The sequence below is a fragment of the Mustelus asterias genome, chromosome 10 (assembly GCF_964213995.1).
Source record: "Mustelus asterias chromosome 10, sMusAst1.hap1.1, whole genome shotgun sequence".
Taxonomy (NCBI): domain Eukaryota; kingdom Metazoa; phylum Chordata; class Chondrichthyes; order Carcharhiniformes; family Triakidae; genus Mustelus; species Mustelus asterias.
The window spans coordinates 79,798,333-79,822,917 of NC_135810.1; the positions used below are offsets into that span (position 1 = coordinate 79,798,333).

General features: G+C 41.6%; 1 protein-coding gene across 3 annotated transcripts in view; it reads left to right on the forward strand.

The window, feature by feature from the left end:
• The window catches only part of dync2h1 (dynein cytoplasmic 2 heavy chain 1), a 524,787-nt gene that overhangs the window by 110,504 nt on the left and 389,698 nt on the right, over positions 1-24,585 (forward strand). For all 3 annotated transcript variants that reach the window (XM_078222026.1, XM_078222027.1, XM_078222028.1), the window contains exons 33-37: positions 347-552; positions 2,046-2,228; positions 4,363-4,545; positions 6,792-7,015; positions 12,065-12,174. In XM_078222026.1, coding sequence (XP_078078152.1) covers positions 347-552; positions 2,046-2,228; positions 4,363-4,545; positions 6,792-7,015; positions 12,065-12,174 — 906 coding nt within the window. The remainder of the gene's footprint in view (positions 1-346; positions 553-2,045; positions 2,229-4,362; positions 4,546-6,791; positions 7,016-12,064; positions 12,175-24,585) is intronic.

The following is a 24,585-nucleotide window of genomic DNA, read 5'->3' on the forward strand; positions in this document are numbered from 1 at the left end:
TGAAAGCTTGTGATTTCAAATAAACCTGTTGGACTATAACCTGGTGTCGTGTGACCTCTCATCTTGTCCACTCCAGTCCAACACTGGCATCTCCACATCATTAAATTTTAGAGTAACCGTAAATTAAGATGGAGAGATTGTGTGTGCTGTGGTTTAACTTAACATACTCATCACAAATGGAACTCTGGAAGTTTACAATGCAAAAAACGTTTTGGCCCATTGCTGCCATTTTACCTCTTTGCCTGGCACTTGAAAACAAATCCTCTGCTTGTTTGGTCAGATTTTTAAATTTTAATGCCAGGTGAATATTTGTATCTGAGGCTCTTTTTTTTGCGTGTTTTTTCAGAAACTACTGTTCTGGAGTTGAAACTCAAAGCCCTAATTCTTGACATCATTCACAACATAGAAGTGGTTAAGCAATTGAACCAAGTGCAAATTAACAACACTTCAGACTGGGCTTGGAAGAAACAACTTCGGTTCTACATGAAATCAGATAATAACTGTTACATTCAGATGGTGGATGCAGAGTTCCAGTATACATATGAATACCAGGTGCTGCCTTATCATGCTACAACTAACAATGTTCATAGTGGATCTATTCAAGACACTCTCATTAGGGCTTTTTAAAAAATAGACATTTTATCTATAAGGAAAACATAAACAATATAGAATATATTTTGCAAACTTCCACACAATAATAAGGTTGTTGTATGCAGCTAACACATATAAGATAGTCACAGGCACACACACTACTTACATTTTTAGTGCATATCAGAAAATTGTACGAGACCATGTTGAAAGTGTGGCTCTCAGAAAATGTACTCTCATGTGCCAAGGCTACTGGGGAGATTTTTCAGGTTTTTTTGACGGTCTGGTCAGGTGGGGAAAGCGGTGTGCAGCCCTTAAGCTCAAAGCTGGTTTTTCTTGCCATATCTTTTGACACTTGGTCCAAAATAAATCCTGGATGCGGGTTCCACGATGTCATGCTGGTGGAGCGGGCTCACCCTGCCTGTAACGTTGCTCTTTTAGAGATCATGTACCAGTTTTAAAGGCCACCCTGGTCTAAGCATAATAAAAATAAGGAAGAGTTTGTCCGATATGGACTTAGGAAAGCACCCCTACGCAAATGCCCCTGCCCCCCTCCCCTCCTGGAATCTTCCCCCACACCACGGACACGGGGAACCCCCCACCCCAATCCTGATGAACAAGGAGGAACCACACCCCAAGCCCCTCACTCCCACGCATATGGGGGAAACTCCGCCCCCCCCCCCCCCCCCCCCCCCCATGGATCATCCCAATGGAAACCCTACCCTGGCGCTGCCCCAGATGCCAGGTTATTGCTCAGGATTCCCCCTCAATTCTCCATCCCAGCCGCTATTCCCGGCTGCCATAAACGGGGGTGGAAAATCCCAGCCACAGTCTCGTTACCCTATAAAGAAACTAGGTTGTAATATGATTGCATGAGGAAAAAATGAAACTGTGCCCCAACTGTGTTCAGACTGGGATTACATAACCATCTCCGTGTTCATTGCTGATGAGTCGGTAATCCATTATCTTCTTCAAAAACCAATCATCATTGGTTCTTGTAGTTAATAAATACATTCAGTAAACCTAGTTAAGACTACAAAGACCTCATTAAGACCTATCAGATATGTCCAACATCCTACAACAGATCCCTTCCCCCTTACGCGTTTAAACCCTTTGCCAAATCTATATTTACCCTTTTTGCCAGGAAACCCCTATCTGAGTCCAGGTGGAGGCCATCCCATTGGAGGAACACCTTTTTGTCCCAGAACTTGTGCCAGTATCCCATGAAAAGGAACCTTCCTGCTCATTCCAACACCAGCCCTTTAGCCACATGCTAATTATCCTGAACTGTCTACTCCTATGCTAATTTGCATGTAGTTCAGGCAATAATCCTTAATAATAGTAACATGCAAAAAGGATTATCCTATAGTAAAAAAGGAATCTATTATGAATAAACTGTGATGAGAGTATTTGTAATATGTTTGTTAATAATATGGCTTTTTGAATTTCTGTACTAGGGTAACGCTCCAAAATTGGTTCACACTCCTCTAACAGACAAGTGCTACCTGACTCTCACTCAAGCCATGAAAATGGGGCTTGGAGGAAACCCATACGGACCAGCTGGTACTGGCAAGACAGAGTCTGTGAAAGCACTGGGTGGTTTATTTGGTAGACAGGTCCTTGTTTTTAACTGCGATGAGGTAATTATTGAGAAGCTTTTTAAAATTTTGTTCAGTTTGTACAATGCATTAGGTACAAGTATTGTCAAATGTTGACAGCAGGTATAATGCATTGCTGGTTTGAAGATGACCATAGCAGCTTGTGTAATTAAATATTTTAACCAGAATGTGAAAATAATTCAAAATAACAGCATCATGCTATATGGGCTGGGATTTTTCCCAGCATAGAATGTGACTTGGCATCAGGACAGCATGCGGATGGCCAGGGAACTGTGACAGCAATTTTTCTTGCGACGGGCAGTTAATTGGCTGTCACTGGATTCACTGTCCAATTAAGGATGGCCAGCTGGCACTCTGTTGTCAGCCCAATCAGAGCAATTCTCCAGCCTCAGCAGCATCATCGAGAGAGATGGATACTAGGAGGTAAAAAAACTGTTCTTGTGCCAGGGCCAGGAAGGCTGGCTATAGCAGTTGGATGGGTAACCCCTCTCCAATAGCCATGTCAGGGTTGTGGGACAGCCTTTGCAACTAGGAGATCCCCCCCTTGGACATTGGAGCCTCAGGTTTTGATGGTCACCCCCTGCTCTTCTGGGAAGCCGTTGGGAGACACCCCAAGTGTTCGGGAGCTTCATCACTGCCAGAAAAGTACCAGTGGCTTGGGAAGATGGCCTTCAATTGGGTCTATTAAGTACCTTAATTGGTTTCCCCTCTTCAAACAGTAGGTGGTGCCAGCCATTGCCTTTCCAACTGCTGGTAAAATGGCCTCATGGCAGAACTTCATCTAGGAGCCATCCTAATACAGCTCCCTAACATTTTACTGGCCCTCTGCATCCTAACCCATCATCCAATAGCAGGTGAAATCCTCCCATGATCTTTATTACTTGATCACTTTTTAATAAATAATTAATTCAAATGAATGAGAAAAAAATTGTCATAAATAGGAAATGCATATTTCTGACACTCCTATGATGTGTATACTTCTAAAGAAACATGATAAATATAGCAGTGCCTCAATGGGAAAACTCCAGTTAACTTTCATGTCCTCGATAATAAACGGAAACATGAGCCAAGGTCCATGCTTCTGGATTCTATTTGGATACCTCTGGAGGAAACTTCACATATGTTGATAGAAACAAGGAAAGTATTATGTTTGAATGTAATACTGATACAGGCTTACGAGAGTCACAACAATACGCACTTGGGACTGCAGCCATCTGTTGGAAGCATACTTGCATGTGAGTTTAAACAATATTGATTGTGATGATGAATGTGGCCATATTGATATGACTTGTCCTTCAAGAGTTGTTTGATTGATACAATTTCCTCTGGGGGCTAAAAATATGAGGAAGGTCCTTTCCGTTCTCAAGACTTTGATTAGATTTGGTGAGGCTGCATGCCTGACCCAAGAAGAGGAGGATTAGTGTACACTCCAGTGCTCCTGAGCTAATGGGAACATAGAAATTAGGAAAATATATTTGTTCATGACTAATGGGTTTCTTGAAAATAGATTTTGATGGACAATTAGCATATGTTGTTTTAAGGATCACTACTCCCCTGCAACGGATAGGTCAAACATACAGATTTTGTGGACTCAAGCTGTATGTGGAAGATGCTTGGGTGGTCTTTAAGATTTTTGTGGCTAACAATCATTACTAGTATCCTGGGAAAGAAGTCTGAAGGAATTGTTCTTGCCTCAGTCTGTGTTTCCCCAGAGCATTTTATTTCAAAACATTCTTGATATCAACACTACCTGGTGTAAATGACTGGTGGTTGATACAGTAATGGCTACTTATTTGAATCGTATAGTAATCATGGGGATTTCCCATAAGAGATCAACAGGGATCCTTGTAATAGGATCTTTGATTAAAGTTGAATGTAGCTTTACCCTTGTGCTCTGTGATGGCCAGGCTTCCATCAACTTCAGAATGTCAAAAGGGATATTGTGTTAAACTTGCAAAATTATACCTTGGTAAGTGCTAGCATAAGTCCAGTCCCAAAATGTGACATTTAGCAATTTGACATTACACCTTCTTTTACAACAGTTTCCTATTATAACTGCTATATAATTGAATTCAATTTGCTTTTTAATATCTGAAATTTCCCATGTTTCAAAATTGTGGCTGAAGTGATCTTTGTTCTCTTTCTATTCTTGAAGGGCATAGACGTGAAGTCCATGGGTCGGATTTTCATTGGTTTGGTGAAATGTGGTGCGTGGGGCTGTTTTGATGAGTTTAATCGTTTAGAGGAAGCTGTACTATCTGCTGTTTCTATGCAAATTCAAGCTATCCAGGATGCTTTGAAAAATCACAGACGATTTTGTGAACTGCTAGGGAAACAGGTATATTGTTTCTGTCATGTCAGTTTTTAAGTTCACACATTAGAAAATGTAAAAAAAAATACTAAGTTCGTTAACAACTGCCAAACAGCAGAAGATAAATGGGTTCTTTATTATATATAGTGAACTACACAAGCAACTACTCTGAAGTAGTCAGTAAGAAATATATGTTGCAAAGAAAATGTGCACATCAAATGTGAAACTCCAAATGGATCTTGCATGGAATAAATCCATATTTGCTGCTGTTAACATACTGTGATATAGTTATTTTTAGAATATATATAGCAAATGGAATGTGTTGAACCTTCGATTGACTTTTAAAATTTCAAATGTTGCCCTAAATATGAGGGAAACCTTTCCCTTTATGACTATTTACTTTTATCATTACCACATGGAAGATTTTACTTCAGTATGTTCCATCCTTCCTTTCGTGAAGGATGGTATTAGGTGGAAATAAAAATGTAACTTGTGTTTTCCACCCAGTATTTTGTATAGAGTTTGATCTAGGTTATCCCATAATTATTTTTCTCTCATCATTGCTTGTAATTCTAATGTTTTTGGAATAACAAGGATTCAAAGTAAAACCTGGGAATGCATAAGAAATAGGCTGAAGCATAAGAAGCAGCAGCATGTATTTGTTTGGGACTTATATCTGTGCGCTGAATGCTGTGCTCCAAGGATTGGCATTGAGACACCTCCTGCTTCTGATTTGCATTGCTAACTGGCCAATTTTGCAAATAACCCCAAACTCTGGAAACAATTGAATCTGAGGCGGTAGCATGGGAACCACAAAATTGGTTTTACAAAATACATAAAAATATATTTTAACTGTTGGTGTAAATTTTCAACACAACAGAGTAGATAACTGATCCATGAATGTTGCCTGAAATAATTAAGAAACCGAGAAGTAAACTCAAAGGTCTTTAAGTGGTTCGCATGCCTATCAATTCAGAAGACAACTCTTTCCATTCTGACTCTCAGGGTTTCAATGATGACATTCTGAGTCTGGAGAAAGTTAGGAACTGGTGTAGATCATCCAGCCCATGAACCTGACCAGCTATTCAATTAGATCATGGTTAACTCCATTTATCTGCTGTGAATCCTTTAACTATTTACCCAAAAAGCACTTACTAATCTTGGTCTTGAAAGTTTCAATTTACCTTGCATCTTACAGTCTTCTGCGAGAGGTTGCAGATTTCCACTGATGTTGTGTGAAAATGTGCATCCTGCTTTCACTCCTAAATAGTCATAAGATCATGTCCCCTTGTTTGGATTCCATACCAGAGGGAAGAATTTCTCTATATTTACACTTTCAAATCCCTATATCCTTTTATCCCTTTAGGACGACAAATTAGAAATCACCTCAAGCTCAATTCAAGGGAACACAAACCAAGTTTATGAAACCCATCATACTAATTTAATCCTTGAAATCCTGATATTCTGGTAAACTTGCTCTGTATCCCCTTTCAAAATATCCTTCTTGTGTTTTAGTGCCCCAACTAACAATGAACTCTGGGCACCTTTTTCCCACCCCAACTAATTAATTACCCAGTCACGTCACATTGCTACATCCGTTTTCACATGCTTTCATTTTTGCTAATAATCTCTTATGCCATTGAGCATTGGAGCACTTTTGGAAAGCACTATAGAGTGAAGTAAAGCAAATTTGTTGAAGAGTGTGGTAATGCAGATTTTCTGTAGAGACATAACACAAATGAGCTAACCCCATTCTGTTTTATTTCTGATGCAAAATAGCCAGGAAGATGCTGGTCAAAGTTGATTTAATTCTCTGTAAGGGAAAGTAATTTATGAAAACAAAATTATTTTATCCATTCAGCCAACATCTTGGGGCACTGAAAATTTCATTGCATATTTTTAAAACTATAATTTGTTTTTGCCTATTGTCATAAAATGATATCACATAGCTAATACTGTGTGCAACTGTCAACCTTGAGAACAAGTTATTAATTCTCCGATTTCTATATTGACTATGAATTACTGAATTGGACATTACATTTTGTTTATTTTCCCTCCACCATCCACTATGCAATCCCTTACTTTCCTAAATAAACTTGTACAGCACAATGAAAGCGCATAGTAATATGTTGTTCCATTGTAGTTTGTAACTGTTCCAAGGTTTGCAATTCAACAAGAGTGGCATCACAATATATGTGAAATTATTTTTCCTTAAACTAATATCTCACTCTTTTGGTGCATGATTTTATAAATCAGCTTATTTGTAATTTTAGGTTGATCTTGATCCAAACTCTGGAATATTTATCACCATGAATCCAGCTGGAAAAGGTTATGGAGGCCGACAAAAACTCCCCGATAATCTGAAACAACTTTTTCGACCTGTTGCCATGTCTCGACCAGATAATGAACTTATTGCTGAAGTGATTCTTTACGCAGAAGGATTTAAAGATGGCAACATATTGGGCAGGAAATTAGTGGCCCTCTTTAATCTGTCCAAGTATGTATTAAAATATTGCCATTTTCTTTGTAAGTGAAATGAACTGTTGTTGTCAAAACTTGAACCAAAAGTCAAACCATATCCATCCAGTCGGACTATTGTTGACATAACAGCAGAGTAGGGTAGCAAAATGATCAGTTCAATACATAATTTGAAATACTTTTCTTAATTGTGCACTAAGTTTGTGTTGTATATGAAGTTTACTGAAGATAATTATTGATGTGTCATAAAACAACACATAAGAGATCTTATATTCACCTAAGCATTTTTTTTCATGCAGTGTTAAAAATTTTGGGTTGCAGGTATTATAAATCTGCACATAATAAATTGCATTATTGTAAGGCACTGCAGAAGAGTAAGCAGAACAGGCAGAGTGAAAAATTAAACATTAGGAGCAGTGTCCAAAAGCTTGGTCGGAAAGTTTGATTTTAAAAAGATAAAAGGGGTTTAGGGAGGGATTCCACAACGTATAGCTAAGTCGCTGATGATTGTGTGAAGGAACAAACAATTAGAAGAGGCTGGAATCAGAGAAGGTTGAGGTTGCTATACAGAGAAGTCTGAGGGAGTTTGTAGAGCTAGAGTACGTTATAGAGAAGTAGAATTGAAGCCATTGAGGAATTTAAACACAAAGATTAAGTTTATAATTTCAGGCACTGGGAAACCAGGAACCAATCTCGGTTGGGTAAGAACCAGTGTGATGGACAAGCAGCGGCTTGGTCTGGTATGGGATGTGTGTGCAGAATTGTGAATGAGTTCAAGATTATGAAGGGTAGGAGATGAGAATGAAGAAGAACTGAAGTAGGGTTGGAGTTGGGTAATGTTATAGAGGTGTAAGTATGTAGCAATTATGATAGCGTATATAGGGTTTGAAGGAATCTCTCCAGGCCAAGCAGGATTGCAAACAGTCTTATTCAGCTGAGAGAATGGCTAAAGAGGGGATTGAAGCTGGTAGCGAGGGGCCAAGGGCAATCACTTCGGTCTTTGCAGTGTTTAGCTGGAGGAAGATATGACTCACTGAAGATTAGATGTCAGACTAACACCCTTTGTACTGACATAATGGAGAGGTGAAATTGTAGAGCTGGATGTCATACTATGATTCTATGAAATGGATGTTGGGCATAGTTATGTGAGGTTACAACATATTCAGAGATCTTGGAGAGGAAGGGAAAATTGGAGAGTAATTGTGACTAATGAGGGCAAAGAGGTTGAGGGTGGATTTTTGAGGTTGGTCATTGACACTTTGAAAGCTCGGAGGATTAACACTTGAGAGAGGGAAGCATTTATGGAATCTGTTGAAATAGGCATCAGGAAGAGCACCCGTGGATGAGAAATTAAATGGGAATTTGATTAAGGGAGTAGAAAGTAGGTTGTATAATTAAGATAAATGTGGAGATTGTGGAAGCAGGTGACGGAGAAGAAGCAAGGCAGAGGTGATGATTCAGGAATAGGTTAGGAGCGGGCTGGCTTATTGGGAAAGGAGTAAGGGGAGAACAACTGAATGGTGCCCTTCTCATTGAAAGTAAAGAAATCTGTCAGCTATTCATATTTATTCGAGGTAAAGGGGAAGGATGTAAGGGAAAGTTCTCAATGGAGAGTTTTTTAATTGATTCGTGGGACATGGGTGTCGCTATCTGGACAGCATTTATTGCCCATCCCTAGTTGCCCGAGGGCAGTTGAGAGTCAACCACGTTGCTGTGGCTCTGGGGTCATATATCGGCCAGACCAGGTAAGGATGGCAGATTCCCTTCCCTGAAGGACATTAGTGAACCAGATGGGTTTTACTGACAATCGACAATGATTTCATGGTCTCATTGGAGGAACTGTTCCTTTAGATTTGAAAATTTCACATGTTACTTCACTATTTTATGAAGGTGAGAGAAACAAACCAGAGAATTATAGACCAATTTCCCTAACATCTGTTGTTAGGAAATTGCTGGAATCCGCAATTCATGAAAGAGTGGCCAAATACTTTCAAGAGACAAGATATAGTACAAAGAGATAATGAACAGGTGCTGATATTGGCAGGTTGTGATGACTGGTATCACAGAGCTCTTTTTTATTTACCATATCTTTGCACGTACCTTTCCCTTTTGCGGAATAGTGGGGAAGTGGTGAAAGGATTCCTGAGCTGTTTATCAGCCTGTTGAACGTGTTATGAATGCTCCTTCCGTGGTCAACAAGTCCTGATGTTAGACTTGAACCTGGAGCTGATGGTTTTGGTCCAGAGGTAGAGACATTTACAACTGTGCCATAAGACTTTCCTGGCTCTGTGTTAGAGCCTGAACTATTCGTTATCTCTACAGATGATTTGGATGACAGAATAGAGAGAAACATGTCCAAGTTAGCCAATTTAAGAGCAGGACTATAGAGTCATAGAGTCATAGAGGTTTACAGCATGGAAACAGGCCCTTCGGCCCAACTTGTCCATGCCAACCTTTTTTTTTAAAACCCCTAAACTAATCCCAATTGCCCGCATTTGGCCCATATCCCTCCATACCCATCATACCCATGTAACTATCCAAATCCTTTTCAAAAGATAAAATTGTACCCGCCTCTACTACTACCTCTGGCAACTTGTTCCAGACACTCACCACCCTCTGTGTGAAATAATTGCCCCTCTGGACACTTTTGTATCTCTCCCCTCTCACCTTAAACCTATGCCCTCTGGTTTTAGACTCCCCTACCTTTGGGAAAAGATATTGACTATCTACCTTGTCTATGCCCCTCATTATTTTATAGACCTCTATAAGGTCACCCCTCAGCCTCCTACGCTCCAGAGAAAAAAGTCCCAGTCTATTCAGCCTCTCCTTATAAGGAGTCCCGGTAGCATCCTAGTAAATCTTTTCTGCACTCTTTCTAGTTTAATAATATCCTTTCTATAATAGGGTGACCAGAATTGCACACGGTATTCCAAGTGTGGCCTTGCCAATGTCTTGTACAACTTCAACAAGACGTCCCAACTCCTGTATTCAATGTTCTGACCAATGAAACCAAGCATGCCGAATGCCTTCTTCACCACTCTGTCCACCTGTGACTCCACTTTCAAGGAGCTATGAACATGTACCCCTAGATCTCTTTGTTCTGTAACTCTCCCCAACACCCTACCATTAACTGAGTAAGTCCTGCCCTGGTCCAATCTACCAAAATGCATTACCTTGCATTTGTCTAAATTAAACTCCATCTGCCACTCGTCAGCCCACTGGCCCAATTGATCAAGATCCCATTGCAATTGGAGATAACCTTCCTCACTGTCCACCATGCCACCAATCTTGGTGTCATCTGCAAACTTACTAACCATGCCCCCTATATTCTCATCCAAATCATTAATATAAATGACAAATAACAGTGAGCCCAGCACTGATCCCTGAGGCACAGCGCTGGTCACAGGCCTCCAGTTTGAAAAACAATTCTCTACAACCACCCTCTGGCTTCTGTCAAGAAGCCAATTTTGTATCCATTTAGATACCTCACCCTGGATCCCGTGAAATTTAACTTTATGCAACAACCTACCATGCAGTACCTTGTCAAAGGCCTTGCTAAAGTCCATGTAGACAACATCAACTGCACTGCTCTCATCTACCTTCTTGGTTACCCCTTCAAAAAGCTCAATTAAATTTGTGAGACATGATTTTACACTCACAAAGCCATGCTGACTGTCCCTAATCAGTCCTTGCATCTCTAAATGCCTGTAGATCCTGTCTCTCAAAATACCTTCCAACAATTTACCCACCACAGATGTGAGGCTCACTGGCCTGTAGTTCCCAGGCTTTTCCCTGCAGCCCTTTTTAAAGGCACAACATTTGCCACTCCAACTCCAACTTTTCATGGAGTTGCAGAGACTCAGCACAGAGTAAGGGTGCAGGCTCGTTTCGTTCAAGTCCACAACCTGTACTTCTGAGTTGGCTATTTCTACAGCATGGATAGGTATCTCCTAGCCCTTCCAATACTTTGTATTATAAAATTGCAGCACATATGATCAGACTTAAGGGGTGGAATCTTGTGCTCTTGCTGGTGGCGAGCTTTAACATGGGTAGGGCATGTAATTAGGCAGGATGGTGGTGTACTGAAACCCCACTACCTTCCTACCTCTGCCCAGAATTGAGTTCTGGGCAGGAAAGACCATGGGTGACCTTCTCGCCCCAATGTCTATTGAGGCCCTCAAGTGGCCAATTAATAATCACTTAAGTGCCTCATCTTGCCAGTGCTGGTATTAACCCAGTAGCTGGCAGACCAGTCGACATGTGGCGTGCATAACAGATAAAACTGTACGCCCAGCTTGTTACTTCTGGAGATGGTGGAGGGGGTTCCAAATACACTCAGTATCTCATCGAGGGACTTGATATCGGTTGCGGGGAGGGAAGTGGTTATCACTTCTCCCCACCCTGGCCTGGTTGTTCTATGATTCTGGGAAATAGGTGGTTTTTCTGCTGCAGCCACCACCTGCCCTGTGGCACTGCTGCGCACCAGACCTGCTGGCCTCTGGTGAGACTGCCTCCTCTGGAGTCTGATTCCCAATTCCTGATTGGTTTGTGGTTCAGTGGACCTTCCCAAAAATTGCCACATAGGTCTCTTACCATCTTCCCAATTAAAGTAAAGTTTATTTATGAGTCACAAGTAAGGCTTACATTAACACAGCAACAAAGTTATTGTGAAATTCCCCTAGTCGCCACAGTCCGGCACCTGTTCGGGTCAATGCACCTAACCAGCACGTCTTTCAGAATGTGGGAGGAAACCGGAGCACCCGGAAGAAACACACGCAAACACGGGTAGAATGTGCAAACTCCACACAGACAGTGATCCAAACCAGGAATCGAACCCTGGTCCCTGGCACTGTGAAGCAGCAGTGCTAACCACTGTGCTACCATGTTAGTGGTCAAAATTCTGAAAAGTTCTACAAGATTCCACCCAAGGTCTCATTACTGAATTGGTCTGTGGAACTGAATGTCTCAAAATCAATGACTGAAAGCCCCCAAATATAATGCCATGATAAATAGTCTATTCTCCTAAATTCAATTCTTTATTTAAATTTTGTTTATGATGAAATTTCAGAGAGCTTCTGACGCCACAGCAGCACTATGACTGGGGTTTGAGAGCACTGAAGACAGTCCTCAAGGGATGTGGGAATCTGCTTCAACAACTAAAGAAAAGTAAAAGAAAAAGTAAGTACTCAGTAGTTTTCAACAAAGCCTACCTAGCATCTGTATAAGTGCAGGAAAATGTGTTATGATTGACAGCTAGGTTTTCATGTATTAATTGTTGTGTTTGAAGAAAAATGATCAATAAAAATGTGGAAATGCTTGAGCTGCAAAAATAATGGTAATGCATAGCAAGTTCTTTAGTATTTGTATGTAGACGAGGTTCTATTGGCAGTATTCATACAAACATGACTTAAAGTACTTAAAGTTTATTTATTGGTCGTAAGTAAGGCTTACATTAACACTGCAGTGAAGTTACTGTGAAATTCCCCTAGTCGCCACAGTTCGGCACCTGTTTGGATCAATGCACCTAACCTAATGAGAAATAGGAGCCGGAGTAAACCATATGGCCCCTTGAGCCTATTCTGCTGAACTTCTGCCTGAACTCCAGCTTCTTGCTGCTCTCCATGTTAATTGTATATTAATTATATTTAATTGTAGCAATGGGGATTCACTTGTTCTGCAAATAGAAACAAACTGAAACTGTGGTTGTTGAGTTAGGAGATGCCTGCTTATAATCTGTACCACTATAAATAAATGCAAATAATTGTTTGTATAGTCTTCAATTTTATCCTTCACCACTTGACATTCTGGAATATACCATCCCAAATATCTTGATTCCCTCCCCATCTATACAGCCTAGCATATACTCAGTGATGAAGCCTACATAACCCTCGAGGGTAGAGAATTCTAAAGATTCACATCCCTCTGAATGGAGAGTGTCTTCCTCAATTCAGTGCTCGAAGATCAACTCTTTATCCTGAGGCCAAGTCCCTTAGTTTCAGATTTCCTAATTAGGGGAACATCTCAGTGTCTACCCTATCAAATCTTGGAGAGGAAGACCCCGTTGGATCAGCTGTCTGCTGCCTTGAAAAAATTCTTGGAGAAACAGTAATTTCCTTCTGAGTTTGTGGAACACATGGGACATTCCACAGTGACACAAAGAATAGAGGATTGAATGATTGCCAGATTTCAAAAGGGTGATGCCCAGGTGTCAATACAATGGAGGGGTTAAAGATTGATGAATTTGGATGAAAAAGTCTGCAGCATATCTGGCTATTACAGCAGAAACAAAATTGGAGCAGTAATAATAAGCAAATTAATCCCAGGAATGCCCAAGGAACAGTTAATAAGATCTTCAGGTGAAACTCGAAGTATCATTATGCAGTGAACTGTCCAAAGTGGAGAAGCAGGTTCCTTAAAACATCACATGACACAGAATTTGGAGGAAGGAGATAATAATGAATCTCAGCAAATTATACTGGTTACAAGGAGTTTTATTTCTGTGAAGAATGTGTTAGCCACTGACTCATTTAACAATGCAATACTATATAATCCCTCACCTTGACAGTTTGTGGAACAGTTTCATTAAAATGCTATCTATATTTAATAATTAGCAAGGACTGACAAAATGTTTTTAAAAATTAATTCATGGGATGCAGGTATTACTGGCTGGACCAGCATTAATAGCCCATCCCCATTGCCCTTCAGAAGGTGGTGGTGAGCTGCCTTCTACATCCACAATGCTGTTACAGAGGGTGTAAGTGACATTGAAGGAAAAGTGATATGTTTCCAAGGCAGACGGTGAGTGACTTGGAGGGGAACCTCCAGGTGGTGATTGTCCTTCGAGATGGTAGTGGTCATTGATTTGGAAGCTGAAGGAAACTTGGTGAGCTCTTGCAGTGCATCTTGTGGAAGGGACACACGGCTGCTACTGTTCATCAGCTGTGGAGGGAGTGAATGTTTGTGGAAGGGGTAGCAATCAAACGGGCTGCATTGTCCTGGATGATGTTGAGCTTTTTGATTGTTGATGGAACTGCACTCATCCAGGCAAGTGGTGAGTATTCCATTACAGTACTGATTTGTCCCTTGTGGATGGTGAACAGGAGGTGAGTTACTTGCCACAAGATTCCTAGCCTTTGAAGAATATAAAAGCATGAATTGTTTTAGATTTGGTGATGACAATACATTAGGTCATTAAAGAGAGTTGTAATTCCATGTGAAATAGCTGGAGTAAGTATCATAGAATCCCTACAGTACAGAAGGAGGTCATTCAGTCCATCGACCACAATTCCACCCAGCCCCTATCCCTGTAGTCCCAGATATTTACCCTGCTAGTCCCCTGACATTAAGTGGCAATCTAGCATAGCCAATCCATCTAACCCGCATGTCTTTGGACTGTGGGAGGAAATCGGAGCACCCGGAGGAAATCCATACAGACATGGGAAGAATGTGCAAACTCCGCACAGACAGTGACCTGAACTGGGAATCGAAGCCAGGTCCCAGGCGCTGTGAGGCAGCAATGCTAACCACTGTGCCATCGTGCCGTACTGATGTAGTCTCCAGTGAAATCCTATGCTACTAAGTAAGCCTTCAATGAAAAATGGAACTTGACATACAGCATGATAAGTTAATTATTTTTGGAAAGTAATTTGCTTGCACTTTACCCAGATGGCCAGGGTGATGCAAAGTGGTATGACATTGGATGCCTTTGGTGTCACCAACACACCGAGCAAGGCTGTGTATAAGCTCCAGCTGTATTTGCTCTATATATCTTGGCACTGCTCCAACACACACTCAAAGATCTTGACACAGGAGTACACATTCACTTCAGGACTGATGGCAACCTCTTCAACTTAAAAACGTTCAAGGCTTGCACAAAGGTTATTAAACAGCCACGGGCAAGTTCTGTTTGCATATGACAGCGCTTTTATGGCATATACTCTGGAGGACTTTCAGCTGTTTATTGTTTGTTTTTAAGTCCTCGCTCATCCTGAAACTGTAAAATTCTGCCTGACGTCAACAGACCTCTCCATGGGGGGGACCTTTCCACTAGGGGGCATGGCGTCAAAATAAGGGGGAGCGGATTTAGGACTGAGTTGAGGAGGAACTTCTTCACCCAAAGGGTTGTGAATCTGGAATTCCCTGGCCAGTGAAGCAGTTGAGGCTACCTCATTGGATGTTTTTAAGGCAAGGATAATTAAATTTTTGAACAGTAAAGGAGTTAAGGGTTATGGTGAGCAGGCAGGTTAAGTGGAGTTGAGGCCACAAAAAGATCAGCCATGATCTTATTGAATGGCGGAGCAGGCTTGAGGGGCCAGATGGCCTACTCCTGCTCCTATTCTTATATTCTTATGGTCTGCCTCTTGCCCACCACGATTCCCACCACTTCTTCTTCAGACCTGGCCGAGGTCTGAAGAAGACAGAAGTATTGTATCGACCTGTCCCTGGTCAGGTACTCCAAGACCGCACAGTCACTATTAAAAACACACCTCCATTCAGTAGAGAGGCTTTGCAATCTTGGGCATTTGGCAGGCTTATTCACAGACTTTGGAAAGAGCATTTTGTCTCAGAACAGAAATCAATGTCTACCAGATAGTGGTTCTTATGTCGCTTCTTTATGGCTGTGAGATTCGGGCAACCTACCACATAAAACAAATAGAAGCATCATCGCTGTCCGAGATCCATTTGCTGCATCAAGTGGCAGGACCAAATCCCTAAAAAGGGCTGCATACCTGGCATTGAGAGCATGAGAGCTAAGTTTCTCTGAGTCAATCATGTGGTTTGCAAGGAGGATTCTCAAACTTAGATATAAAAATAATCTTGAAGACACCCTTGGGACTTGCAGGCTGGATCACAATACATGGGGAAAAAACAACCTTGGACAGACCTAAGTGGAGAAGTCTATGTTGTTACGAAGATGTGTTATATAAAAAATATATTAATTTTTGATGTAATGGCTAGACATATTTTATATTGTCATCAGCTGGACATATATATAAAACTTTTCGGATAGAACATTTCTCCTAATCAAAGGGCACTGGCCCCTACAGCAGCTACTATATTGCACTTGTGAAGGACACAAACATCTTTATGGAGACAGAGTCTATGGAGATCTCAGAGACAGTGACTAAGATAGGCTCAGATTGTCATGTGACCCAGCCCTTGGGTGTAAAATAAACTGGATTTGAACTAACAGTCAGAAAGACTACCATTGGGGTAACAGCCTTACTCCCTCTCTCTCCTTCTCTGAAACCATTCTTATCAAAGCTGAGCTGTTTGTGATTTGAAAACCCACCAGAAGACTTCATTGCTGCCAACTGAGAAGTCTCAAAGGAGAATTCCAAATCAACACATTGTCTCTAAGAGAAATGAGAATCAACCAGCCATGACTGCTCCATTGAGAAACCCAAGCACCAATAGCTACTGTGAAACATGACCCTTCAGCTGTAAACAAGCATCTGGACAATCCATGAATCTTTTTTACCTGACTACTTTTTACTGGGCCAAGTTTTAAAACTTGATTCTGTGTAAAGTTTTATTTATTTTTTGCATGCTTGATGTGTTGTTCTTGCATTGGTAGGTAGTTGGACATGTTTGTTCATTTTAATCCTTTGTTAATTTCTGCATTTTTACCTGAGTGAGTTTTAGAAAGATTTAACTGAAGAAACATGGCTAGCTTATTTCTCACACCGAGCTACACAGAGTTACATATATATATTGAATTGGTAAAATCACCTTTTTACATTCAGACTCTGTTATAACCAATGCAGGAGTGGGACAAAGTGGGGATTTACTTCACCCCTCCTTACTTGGTCATAACACTATCACCAAGCGATTTCAACTTTTGAGGAGAGCAAAGTCAAGTTCTTCAGGACAGGCGAGCATGATGCAAAACTAATGCCTCCATCTATCCCTCCAATATTGACGTTATATGCAGTCTTTGCAATCAGTTATGCAAATCAAGACTTACTCTAATGTTACATATGAAATGACATCTGTAAATCATTTTTCTAACTTGCTGAACACTCATCCATTTGTGGAGGACCCATTAAAGACTTAATTTTAATCTCTTAATATCAGATGTTACTCATCAGAGCATTAAACATAAAATAATGGCATCAAGTGATAAAAATCAGAGATAAGAAAAGCAAATGCTCTTAAAATTACATAGACAATTTGTTCATCCTATTTATCAAAATTTACAAAACCTGCTGAAAGGTACAAATCTAATTGATGAAAACTATATGAGACTAAAATGTGATTAGTGAGAAATGTGAAAACTGTAACATCAATTGTCCTATTGTAAGTCTTTCATTGGCATGTAACTTTAACAAGGTAGTTGCCTTGGATCCAAAGGTATGTTACAAGGACAGAAATATTTTCATTCTACTTTTTTGTAGATAAGGTGAACAGATTTAATCTTTCTACAACATTACTCAATGACAGGAGTTATTATAGAATATGGAGGGTACCAGAGGACTGAAAATTAGCTAATGTAACACTGCTGTTTAAGAAGAGAGGGGGGAGCAGAAGGGAAATTATAGGCCGATTAGCCTGACTTCGGTCACTGGCAAGATTTTAGAATCCATTATTAAAGATGAGATCGCAGAGTACTTGGAAGTGCATGATAAAGTAGGACTGAGTCAGCATGGCTTTGCAAGGGGAGGTCATGTCTCACAAATTTGTTAGAGTTCTTTGAGGAGATAACAAGGAAGTTAGATAAAGGAGAACTAGTGGACGTGATTTATTTAGATTTCCAGAAGGCCTTTGACAAGGTGCTGCATAGGAGACTGTTAAGAGCCCATGGTGTTACGGGTAAGATCCTGGCATGGATAGAGGATTGGCTGACTGGCAGAAGACAAAGAATGGGGATAAAGGGGTCTTTTTCAGGATGGCAGCTGGTGACTAGTGGTGTGCCTCAGGGGTCAGTGCTGGGACCACAACTTTTCACAATATACATTAACGATTTGGAGGAAGGAACTGAAGGCACTGTTGCTAAGTTTGCAGATGATACAAAGATATGTAGAGGGACAGGTAGTATTGAGGAAGCATGGGGGCTGCAGAAGGACTTGGACAGGTTAGGAGAGTGGGCAAAGAAGTGGCAGATGGAATACAATGTGGAAAAGTATGAGGTTATGCACTTTGGAAGGAGGAATGGAGGCATAGACTATTTTCTAAATGGGAAAATGCTTAGGAAATCAGAAACACAAAGGGACTTGGGAGTCCTTGTTCAAGATTCTCTTAAGGTTAATGTGCAGGTTCAGTCGGCAGTTAGGAATACAAATGCAATATTAGCATTCATGTCGAGAGGGATGTATTTCTGGGGCTGTATAAGGCTCTGGTCAGACCCTATTTGGAGTATTGTGAGCAGTTTTGGGCCCCATATCTAAGGAAGGATGTGCTGGCCTTGGAAAGGGTCCAGAGGAGGTTCACATGATTCCTGGAACCATAGAAACCATAGAAACCCTACAGTACAGAAAGAGGCCATTCGGCCCATCGAATCTGCACCGACCACAATCCCACCCAGGCCCTACCCTCATATCCCACCCACTAATCCCTCTAACCTACGCATTTCAGGACACTAAGAGGCAATATTAGCATGGCCAATCAACCTAACCCGCACATCTTTGGACTGTGGGAGGAAACCGGAGCACCCGGAGGAAACCCACGCAGACACGAGGAGAGTGTGCAAGCTCCACACAGACAGTGACCCAAGCCGGGAATCGAACCCAGGCCCCTGGAGCTGTGAAACAGCAGTGCTAACCACTGTGCTACCGTGCCGGAATGAAGAGCTTGTCCTATGAGGAACGGTTGAGGACTCTGGGTCTGTACTCATTGGAGTTTAGAAGGATGAGGGGGGACCTTATTGAAACTTACAGGATACTGCGAGACCTGAATAGAGTGGACATGGAGAGGCTGTTTCCACTCGTAGGAAAAACTAGCACCAGAGGGCACAACCTCAGGCTAAAGGGACGATCCTTTAAAACAGAGGTGAGGAGGAATTTCTTCAGCCAGAGAGTAGTGAATCTGTGGAACTCTTTGCCACAGAAGGTTGTGGAGGCCGGGTCGTTGAGTGTCTTTAAGACAGAGATAGATAGGTTCTTGATTAATAAAGGGATCAGGGGTTTATGGGGAAAAGGCAGGAGAATGGGGATGAGAGAAAAATTAGCCATGATTGAATGGAGGAGCAGACTTGATGTGTCGAGTGGCCTAATTCTGCTCCTATTCTTATGGTTTTATGGACAAATGGATAGGGACTGGACTGGACAATGATGAGTTCAGAGACATGTGAAAACATTAACACAATGGTCATGAATACCACAGCGGAAAGTTCTTTCGGTGATGATTTATGTGAAAGGAATCACCTGGTGACTAATGAAATGCTGCATAAAATTTAAATTATCAACCAGCTTGCAAGTTGGCAACTGTCTTATGCAGGATGATTTATGCAAAAAAATCACTCCAGGTGGTGCTTGTAGTCCCTATTAATTAGTCTATGGGTGAAATTGCAATCTGCTCTGTTCACTGTACAATTCTTCCCTTGCTTCAGAAGGTATTCGAATTAGTTCTATTTTTTCTGGACGTTGGAATGCTTGTCATGCAGGTTATCAAAGAGTGGTGGTATGAAAAATATCAGGGAAATACACTAAATTCAAATTTTTCTGCTGGTCATATGTTCTTAAAAACGATTGGGAAATATAGGCAGGGACAGTTTGGTTGTATGAATAGAATTAGTTCTTTTAAAATTTTGATTTGATTTATTATTGTCACATGTATTAACATACAGTGAAAAGTATTGTTTCTTGCACGCTATACAGACAAAGCATACCGTTCATAGAGAAGGAAAGGAGAGAGTGCAGAATGTAGTGTTACAGTCATAGCTAGGGTGTAGAGAAAGATCAATTTAATGCAAGGTAAGTCCATTCAAAAGTCTGACAGCACCAGGGAAGAAGCTGTTCTTAAGTCGGTTGGTATGTGACCTCAGAATTTTGTATCTTTTTTCCCGATGGAAGAAGGTGGAAGAGAGAATGTCCGGGATGCGTGGGGTCCTTAATTATTCTGGCTGCTTTGTCGAGGCAGCGGGAAGTGTAGACAGAGTCAATGGATGGGAGGGTGGTTGGCGTGATGGATTGGGCTACATTCACGACCTTTTGTAGTTCCTTGCGGTCTTAGGCAGAGCAAGAGCCATACCAAGCTGTGATATAACCAGAAAGAATGCTTTCTATGGTGCATCTGTAAAAGTTGGTGAGAATCGTAGCTGACATGCCAAATTTCCTTAGCCTTCTGAGAAAGTAGAGACGTTGGTGGGCTTTCTTAACTATGGTGTCGGCATGGGGGAACCAGGACAGGTTGTTGATGAACCTAACAAAGTTGCAAACAGATGTTTACCTAAGGCAAGCTGGTAACAATATATGTCAATATATCAAAGGAGGAAGTGTTGGGTATCCTATATTGCATTAAGGTGGACAAGTCCCTGGGCCAAATGGGATCTAGCCCAGGTTTTTGTGGGAGGCAAGGAGGAAATAGCTGGAGCATTAACAGATATCTTCACATCTTCTTTGACCACAGGCGAGATTCCAGAGAATAGCCAATGTTGTTTCCTTGTTTAAGATAAGAAGCAGGGATAATCCAGGAAATTATAGGCCGGTGAGCCTGACGTCAGTGATGGGGAGGCTTTTAGCGAAGATACTGAGGGACAGGATCTATGTACATTTGAAAGAAAATGGACTAGTTAGTGATAGGCAGCATGGTTTTGTAGGGGGAAGGTCATGTCTCACCAACTTGATTGAGTTTTTTGAGGAGGCGACAAAGATAATTGATGAGAGAAGGGCTGTGGATGTGGTTTATATGAACTTTAGTAAAGCATTTGACAAGGTTCCACATGGCAGACTGGTACAAAAACTAAAATCACATGAGATTCGGGGTGGGCTAGCTAGCTAGATACAGAACTGGCTTGGTCATAGAAGTAACTTGATTTTTGTGTCTCTGTGCCCTGTTTGAGAGCACATTTCCACTCCATCTGATGAAGGAGCAGCGCTCCGAAAGCTAATGGTGTTTGCTACCAAATAAACCTGTTGGACTTTAACCTGGTGTTGTTAAAACTCTTACGTTGGTCATAGAAGACAGAGCGTAGCGGTGGAAGGGTGTTTTTCAGAATGGAGATCTGTAGCTAGTGGTGTTCATGATGTGAAGATGCCGGCGTTGGACTGGGGTGAACACAGTAAGGAGCAGCGCTCCGAAAGCTTATGGTATTTGCTACCAAATAAACTTGTTGGACTTTAACCTGGTGTTGTGAGACTTCTTGCTAGTGGTGTTCCGCAGGGATCAATGATTGGACTTCTGTTGTTTGTAATATATAAATGGATCTGGAGGAAAATGTGGGGCGTCTGATTAGTAAGTTTACAGATGACACAAAGATTGGTGGAGTTGCTGATAGTTCCAGGGATTGTCAGATGATACAACAGGATATAGATAGATTGGAGACTTGAGCACAAAAATGACAGATGAAGTTTAATCTGGACAAATGCAAGGTGATGCATTTTGGAGGATCAAATTTAGGTGTCAATTATATTGTAAATGGCAGAACCCTTGGGAACATTAACATACAATAGGTGTGCAGGTCCACAGTTCCCTAAAAATGACAACACAGGTAGCCAAGGTGATTAAGAAGGCATAAGGCATGCTTGCCTTCATCAGCTGGGGCATTAAGTACAAGAGTTGGGAAATCATGTTGTAGCTATATAAAACCTTGGTTAGGTTGCATTTTGTGTAGGTTCATCAGGGTGTTGCCTGGTCTTGAGGGTGTTGGCTATAAGGAGAGGTTGAATAAACTAGGATTGTTTTCACTGGAAAGACGGAGGCTGAGGGAAGACCTGATAGAGTGGATGGATAGTCAGAGGCTTTTTCCTAGGGTGGAAATGTCAATTACAAGGGGGCACAGGTTCATGGTGAGAGGGGGAAAAGTTTAAGGGAAATGTCCGGGGGAGTGGTGGGTGCCTGGAATGTACTGCCAGAGGAGGTGGTGGAAGCAGGCACATTAGCAACATTTAAGAGGCATCTGGATAGGTACATGAATAGGGAGGGATCAGAGGGATGCAGACTGAGAGGGCAGAAGGTTTGTTTAGTTTAGTTAGGGAATCAGCACAGGCTTGGAGGGCTGTAGGGCCTGTTGCTGTGCCAAACTTTTCTTTGTTCTTTGTTCAATGGGGAATAAAACATAAAGGGTGGGATTTTACGGCCTCACTCATCCCAAAATCGTAAAATCCTGCCCGAGGTCAATGGACATTTCCATGTTCCGCCCCTCACCCGCTCCGATTCCCATGGCGGATGAGGCTGTAAAATTCTGACTCTGGGGTCTGAATAAGGTGTTAGAGTTTCAAAGGTGCAGAGCAGGTGTGAACTTTGTATTTACATTTTAAAAGGTGGACTCACAAAATGAAGGTAATTAAGTTTGACTTCTGAAGAGGTAAGTTCAAATAAGGGAAGATCAATTGGGAAAAACTATAGCCAAAGAGTCACACAGCACAGAAAAAGGCCCTTTGGCCCATAATGTCTGCAACAGCCATCAAGCACCTATCTATCCTAATCCCATTTTCTAGCACTTTGTCCATAGCCTTGTATGCTATGGCATTTCAAGTGCTCATCTAAATGCTTCTTAAATGTTGTGAGGGTTCCCACCTCTACTACTCTTTAAGACAATGAGTTCCAGATTTGAACTATCCTGTGGGTGAAAACATTTTTCCTCAAATCCCCTCTAAATCTCCTGCCCATTACCTTAAATCTATGCCGCTGGTTATGCCCCCCTCTACTGAGGAGAAAGGTTTCTTCCTATTTATTCTATCTATGTCCCGGCCTTTTGGCTAAGATCAAGTGTCAGATCAAGATGGGATGCAGTGCCTCATCTTGTCAGCTTGGATCTTGTATGTCTCCCTTTTATGGGGATCTTGAATGGAATTCAATTGGACTTTGAATTTGATTTTTGAAGAAGCAAGGAATAGATTTTGGTTTGCCTGGACCATTCTGAACATTGGCTTTGTAACTTTAAGAATGGAGTAAAAAAAAAAATCAGGTCACCCCTCATCCTTCTCTGCTCCAAGGAGAACAACCCCGGCCGACCCAGCCTCTCTTCATAGCTAAAATGCTCCAACCCAGGCAATAACCTGGTGAATCTTCTCTGCCCTTTTTCTAGTGTAATCACATCCTCCTTATGGTGTGGTGACCAGAACTGCGCACAGTGCTCCAGCTGTGGTCACTTCATAATAACCACCCTTTATGCTGTTCCTTGGCTAATAAAGGCCAACTATCTCATATGCCTTTCCAATCACATTCACTGTCCTTCTGCCTTCAGGGACCTATAGACATGCACCCTAAGGTCCTTCCGGCCCTCTTTACTTCCGTGCTTTGTACCATTATTGTGTGTTCCCTTGTCTTGTTAGTCCTTTCAAAATGCATCACTTTACACTTTTCGGGGTTAGATTCCATTTGCAACTGTTCTGCTGTCTGACCAGGCCATCTGTATCACCATGTAATCTAAGGCTTTCCTCCTCGCTATTTTTTACAACATCAATTTTTGTGCCACCTGAGAACTTACTGATCTTACTGATCATACCCCCCACATTCTTGTCCAGATCATTAATGTACGCTATATCAGAAGCATTCAACGTATGCAAGATTGAATGTTTAAGACCTATTTAAAGCTGTTTAAGACCTCAGACAACAGTAGGAATAGCTGTTTTAACCCCTAGTCTGTGAAGAAAGCCTGCCTTGAAAAACTAATTGTTTTGTTCTGCCTCAAAAGCAACCCCAAAGTGATATAACTACCTGGTGTGGTAACTGTTACTGTGAGATGCTGTGGAAGTTTGAGGAGAATTAGCTCTGAAGGTAGTAAAGTGAGGTGAGAGTGACAGTCCTTGACATCAAGGCAGCATTTGACCAAGTGTGGCATCAAGGAGCTCTAGCAAAACTGGAATCAATGGGTATCAGGGGGAAAGATTTCTGCTGGTCGGGGTCATGTCTGGCACAGAGAAAGATGGTTGTGGTTGTGAAGGATTAGTCACTCAGCTACAGGACATTTCTGCAGGAGTCCCTCAGGGTAGTGCCCTAGGCCCAACCATCTTCAGCTGCTTCATCAATGACCTTCCCGCCATCATAAGGTCAGAAGTGGGGATGTTCGCCAATGATTGTATAATGTTCAGCACTATTTGCCACTCCTCAGATACTGAAGTTGTCCATGTTCAAATGCAACAAGATCTGGACAATATCCAGATTTGGGCTGACAAGTGGCAAGTAACATTCGTGCTATTAAATGCCAGGCAATGACTATCACCAATAAGAGACACACTAACCACTGCCTCTTGACATTCAATGGCGTTACCAACACTGAATCCCCCACTGTCAACATCCTTGGGGTTACCATTGACCAGAAACTCAACTGGACTCACCACATAAACATAGTGGTTACAAGAGCAGTTCAGAGGCTAGGACTACTGTGGCGAGAAGCTCATCTTCTGACTCCTCAAAGTCTGTACACCATCTACAAGGCACAAGTCAGGAGTGTGATGGAATACTCCCCACTTGCCTGGATGAGTGCAA